Source organism: Schistocerca piceifrons, chromosome 1 (genome assembly GCF_021461385.2).
Source record: "Schistocerca piceifrons isolate TAMUIC-IGC-003096 chromosome 1, iqSchPice1.1, whole genome shotgun sequence".
NCBI lineage: Eukaryota > Metazoa > Arthropoda > Insecta > Orthoptera > Acrididae > Schistocerca > Schistocerca piceifrons.
In genome coordinates, this window is record NC_060138.1 from 1099187923 (window position 1) to 1099194563 (window position 6641).

At 40.9% G+C, this 6641-nt stretch overlaps 1 protein-coding gene across 1 annotated transcript in view; it reads right to left on the minus strand.

The window, feature by feature from the left end:
* LOC124776007 (zinc finger SWIM domain-containing protein 8 homolog) overlaps positions 1 to 6197 on the minus strand; it is a 511151-nt gene extending 504954 nt beyond the window's left edge. The window contains exon 1 of the mRNA XM_047250851.1: positions 5702 to 6197. Coding sequence (XP_047106807.1) covers positions 5702 to 5876 — 175 coding nt within the window. The 5' untranslated portion in view covers positions 5877 to 6197. The remainder of the gene's footprint in view (positions 1 to 5701) is intronic.
* Positions 6198 to 6641: the final 444 nt, after the last annotated feature.

Genomic DNA, 6641 nt, shown 5'->3' on the forward strand with positions numbered 1-6641 from the left:
ACTCCAAATAGATGAATTGTGGATGAAGACAGGATCGCTATGTAGTAATCACCAACCACACCAGTTTACTCACTCCAGGTGTATCGCGCCATTAGTAAACATGCCACGTGGTAGGTCAAGACGCACAAATAAATGTGAATGTGGAACAGCTACTATAATTGAAGAATGAAATAAGCCCTCTGCCAGCGCAACAGGACTGTTACAACAACAAAGAAGTCATTACGAGGTGTGGGAGAAAAGTAATGAGACCGATTTTTTAATCTACCAAAGCTATCATCATCCTCAACAACATAATTATTATTATTTTTCAAACAACAATATTGCCCAATAGAAAGCAGTTCCCTTCGGCAGCTATACATCGGCGCAGTCCATGTTCCCAGTTTTGGTACCGGCGCTGAAAGGCTTCGGCTGGGAGGGCCTTTAACATATTAGGTCACATTCTTTTGAATGTTCTTCAAGTCCCAAAATGACGTCATTTTAGAACATATTTCAGTATCGGGGGACTGAACCATTCATGGTTCTTGGCAGACCACTGAAGATCAACACACACGTTTCACAACATGCGACACGGTCGCGAATCGAACAGTGACGCAAATATAGAATAAATTTCCTTCAGTTCACGTCTATGCTCACAAATTTTTTATCAGGCTATCGGTTTAGGTTTATAATGGCCATCTTCACATCTGTTTTATACAAGTCCTAATACGCTGGTACCATAATGGCATGCTACGCGTTTCTTCAACTGCCTTTCTACTCAGTTGTGAGGTGTTTCGGCACAAACTTGCATGATCATGACAAGGAATGTTCCCCATAAGCCTCTATCAACTTGTGAAAGACCAAACTCGCGGTTTAACGCAACACTTGAGGACAACGCGTTGCTCTAAATTTCGCTGTTCCATATTTGTAAAACACAAACACACACACACACACACACACACACACCAGTCATGGCTCTCTCAACAGTCACGTGGTGTCTGTGCGGTTTTGAAATTCGCATCTGCAAGGGATGAACATCGAGGTCTTCCCACATCGAAACAGCGTTGCCAGATAGCTCGCAGCGTTGTCAGTCTCATTACTTTTATCACACATCTCTTACAACCGAAGACTGAATACGCTCCCTATCGGTTAACATAACGCTCAACGAAAATTATGACATCAGACAAGAATATTTCTTTTGGTGTCCCATGCAACTTGCCATAATTTGTCGCTTTGAACAGTTTTCACCCTGCATAGCAATTATACATACAAGTAGAATGGACAAAACTAACCTGGAGCAACGCATGAAAATAATTTGTCATCTGGTTAACAGAACCCTATCTTTTCAATTTGAAATTAAAAAGTAGAACGTGTCAGCAGACAACGGTATTTTGTCGACGATTTGTTTCATAACAAATGCGGTCCTACGAATCTAAACATTGAGCTCTTGATTAGCCTCGTGCTTCCTTCTCTTACTTTCGCGTCAGTTCGGCGCTTAGAACTGAAAAACAGAAGTATGTGATTGTCGGCTGGAAACCATGTAGGGTATTTTGGCAAGACCTTCCTTTACATGCATTGGCATCCTCTTCCTTCGCCAGCTGTATATTGTGACTAACTGCTGATTTTCGATTACTGCCATAATTGCATGTAGACTAAGCTACCAGACTTGCCTTAATTCCAGCCACTTTGTAACGTGTTACAGTGACACTACTGCACACACAAGAAATAGATATTTATCAAGAAAACCTGAAACATTTTCTCTGTCTCGCTCGAAGGAGACAGTCATCACGAAATCGAGAAAGATTTTACTCACTGCCTTTCGATCGTCACCGTGTCTCGCGCAAGCTCAGTTCAGTAACAAAGCTCCAGGTTTCTCTCTTCACCTAGTTCAAGGAGTTTAGTTAACTCACCAACACTTTCTTCTAAAATTTGTGTATGTGGAAAATACTGAACGTGTCCGAATCCCACAGTAAACTGTATTTTGTGATCGCAGAAATAGTTGTATAGTCCGAAAAACGACCAGACGTATCGCATCCAGCGGTATCATGCCTCCACCCGTTTTTGAGTAACTCAATACCCGTCTTTGAGAAAATTAATACAACAGATCTTCGATGCAGTGTTGCGTTAACATGCAAGCCTTGACGTATTATTTAATACAATCATGTCGTCAAGTGTATCAGCTTCCACACACTACTTTCTTACTAACGCAGACAGAAAGCCTAGAACTTTAGCAGACTTTTATCCGAAGAAAATATAAAATGCAGGCTGAAATAAATAAACTGATATCAAACGTGGACGATCAACCGTTCTGACAAAGAGATTTGAAATTTGGCGGTACAGGAGAAGGCTGACAATTAGACAGGTAGGTCGGATAAATAATGAGGTACTAATTCCAATAGGGAAGAAAAGAACTTTACGACACAACTTGACTAAAAGTAGAGATCTGTTGGTAAGACACATCCTGAGGCACCAAGAAAATGCCAATTTGCTAATGCGGGCATTGTGGTGGATAAAAATTTTAGTGGGAAACAATGGCTTTACTACAAGATAGAGCATGGAGAGCTGAATCAAACCAGTTTCCGTAGTCAAGACCACAACAACAAATAAAAACACAGAACACATGTGGCCTCGGTGACATTAGTACTGAGCAACGTCGCAAATGTTGAACTTCTGAGCTTTTCCACTGACAGTAAATTAACATGGTGAGAGCGCACTATAGCAATGTTCGTTAAGCCTTTACAGGTCTACTTTCTGTGGAAACTCAAAAACAGTGCAGAATAGTACCTACCAACAGCCCACTATGTCTCATCTGACAGCAACATCAGAAATGTGCTGTTACTACAGAAGAAAGCAGCATCATCAATTCCCGCTAAAAATGGCCTACTGTAAAGCCATCTTTGCTGAATCAGGAGTTGTGGCAGTTTACAGCCAATGTGTGTTCAGTTGCTACATTTATGTCATGCTGAAAACTAAGGCATACAGCAAGAGAAATCAAATTCACCTTCTCAGCAGCCTGTATAAGGTCAATCTAAGCAGGCTAAGTTATCAACTGACCAAGCTGCCCAATGGTGGCTGTGAAAATGTTTAGTGCACTATTAGAACGTATTCGTCCTCTACCGGTAGAACAGCTTAAAACAACTATTGAGCTTGCATTATACTCTGTGGATGCATTCTTTTGTAGTGAGGGAGCAGTGACTTGCTGACTGAACTCGGTGCAACAGCCTTTGCAACGACAGTGACATTGAACTTTATGTTGTTATAACACCCATAAAATTGTTGGGATACAATGTGAAATCTAGGCTGCGACAACAGACTGATATGTAATGTAGTCCAGGTTAGGTTGGAAGGTGATAATTTGGATGTGATATGGCGAAGCCAACGAAGATGAATAGGAAATACGGGTTATGGTAACTGATCTAGAGCGTAGCATCATAACTACGACCACGCCACATTTAACGAACTTTTCGTTACATACACTAAAACTGCAAGGTAAATTCAGAAAACCTGTCTCTGATAAGGGGGCGAGTGTGCGAAAAATATTTTGAGACATAATAATTACGTATACAGTATATAAACTACTCATGGAAAAAAGTGGTGTGTCCACTATCCCATTTTATTATATTGTTGTAGATTACAGTAGTCCTGACGCAGTCCACTCAACACTAACGGGTCACTGACAAAGCATTGTTATTAAATAGCTACATGATATACTGGATGGCGTACATCAGCTTTCACTCCGTACTATTGAATTAACGCTGACCACAAAATCGCAGAACGTTTGGAGACAACTTGGTACACATCTCATAAAGGAAAACACTGCATTCCCGTTATGCTACTCGCACGGTCGCAATGCATTCTTTTGTTTCCTGTAAAATTCAAGGTTTATAAATAGGAGACGTCCCGATGCACCGCAGTGGGGCAAGAGCCCGCTAATGTTTGACGAATGTTGCGGTGCACGCCGCGGGCAGTGTCCGCCGTTATACCGCCGGCCTTGGCGGTCAGCAGCCGGCCGTCGCTCTGCAAGACACCTGTTCTGCTCGTCTGTGCGCATCCTGGAGCTGCCAGCGACTGCACAGCTGACGTCGAACCCAAGCCGCAACTTCGTCCCGGAGCAAATCATTGCCAAGCCCATGTCCGACACCATCTCGTGCCGAAGGGGGCTCGTTATCGACATTTATCAGTAACGTTTACTGGCAAGATCTTACGGCCACAACTTACGCGATAGGCAATTACGTTGTCTCTCTCAACATACAAGCATTGGACTTTTAAGTGCTTCTACCGATTCAAAAACGAAGTAGTCTGATCATAACATTTTCCATCATACCTTCCGGACAAAATTCTGTAGGTACCGATACTCTGAGCATGCAAAGCATTCGATTGGTAAATACTTTCAACTTCGGACATCATGATTGATTGGATGGGTCTACTTTTATTCACATCGTACTGATCCTAACACGCGATTCCACGTACTTTTGTTTTTATTGCTGTAAGTGATACAGAGTATCATTTTCCTTTGTTTGGGTTAAACGTTACAAAGCAACAAGAGAGTAGTAATATTGAGGCTCACGAGTGTGCAACTTTTAACGTAAATATTGGATCTGGCAGTTTCTGTGATGCTATCTTCAGTCACGTCAATTGTATGGACATACATAAAAGTATCTCTGTGTTAGCTATTGCTCAATATTTTCTGCTTGAAGACGCATAGTATCGGCTACCTATGTCTTCTGCAAAATCCCTCATACTCAGCTACAAAAACCAGTACTGTATGTTAGGTTCGTTAACATAAAACAAACCAAATTACTTCAAATTTCGTCGCATTGTGTACTATAACACGGTCTCTTATTTAAGTAGAGTAGAAAGTTTCAACAAACAAACATGTGTGGAGAGGACTAATGCAAACCCCTCAAATGCAAATAATAAAAACGACTTTTTTTTACATGGCCACAAATCCACATATCACATATCCATGTATCTCATTAAAGCAATACAAATTAAACGCATTACGAGTTACTTTTCTCACGAATTTAAAATTCTTACTGAAATTTCATACAACATTCTATAGGTCTTACGAACCCATATCCTGTTATTTACGCTAGCTCCGAGCACAGTCTATGCTATCAGTAATGGAGGCCCACAAGAACAAAGGAAACCAACGTAAAGAGTTCGCCGTTGCGGACAGGTTTTTCACCCCACTTGATGGAACTCTTCACTTATTCAACATAAAAATCCTGCTTCAAGAGATGTCAATATGCAAATCTAAATATTCTTCGAGCCCTGACTGTAGGTCGGTCCTGCAAGAAACAATTCGTTTTACGGCAAAATATTACTTTCGAGATTACTGCGCTGAAAATTTTATTGTGTTACTAAATCTTACACGAACACGACTAATCTCCTACAGAAATTCATACAAATACTACACCTTAATCAGCAATGTGGCACCTGAGCAATCATGAAATATACTAATTACCAGAACAGAGAAAAATTTTACGTCCAAACTATCAACTTTCCCCGGGTTACTGCCGTAGTACCCCCTTTACAGATGCGTAATATTACGTACTAAACACGAAGTAGTTTTCAACATGAAATGCGTAAAGCGGTTCCATATTATCTTGCATCGTGATCAAGACAACAATAAATTACGTGGAATCCTACAACATGTAGACGGATTTAAAAATCTGCAGCAGTAACAACAAACATCAACCCTTAAATCGTATTTTTTTCTTACCTTCTGGTGTCCTCTTCAACAATCCAAAAGTGCCAGATCCTAAAGTTGGTCTCTTCCATCCTCTCCAATTGTTGCACAAAGATTCGGGTTCACTGCTCCAACTGCACAGTGAATCCTCTTCGAACCTATCAGAATCCTCGAAAGAAAATCTATCCCCCTCTTCCCAGTCCAGCATCGTACGGGGGTCATCGACCCCCGACACAACTGGACTGCCAGCCAGCTTGGTGGCTGGTTTATTTCACAACAAAGATACAAAACCTGGCATCTACCTCCACTCCTCAGTAAGCTAATCACTCGCGGGGCTGGATTTAACGGATCACTGATAATTCATGTTCTACTTATAATGATAAGACAAGACGTAAACTGAAAACACAACAAAGCACACACGGCAATCGACTAACGCAAGTTCTTTCACCAGTTACACACAACAGCGCTCTAATCCACCCTCACCAACGCTCCCCTCGCAACCACTCCTTCCCAGCACTTCTGCACCAGCTCAGCCTACCCCCACCGACGACAACAACAAATATGGCGCCCACTACTCTGCTGCCATCATCATTGATTGTTTAGAATCTACAGACGGAATTCACTGCTCTGCTGCCATCGTCATTGATTGGTAAGAATCTACACACGAAATACAAATTTCTTCCTTGGACATCATATTTCTAGGCACGTATCACCAAAATAAAATATTAATTTTATAATTTTAAACATCGGATTACGTTTATTTCGTATGTCTAAGCGAAATATGGGATAAGGTAAACAGCTATTTGACTATGTAAATTTTTAATTAATTTACTAAATCCAGCATTTTCCTTTGGAGGCAGATTATTGAATAATTGAGAAATATACGATGAGCATTGTCCAAAAATTTGTCTATGATTTATTAAGAGATAATTTCCTATCATAGTACTAAGATTGTATGGTATATATTTGTGTT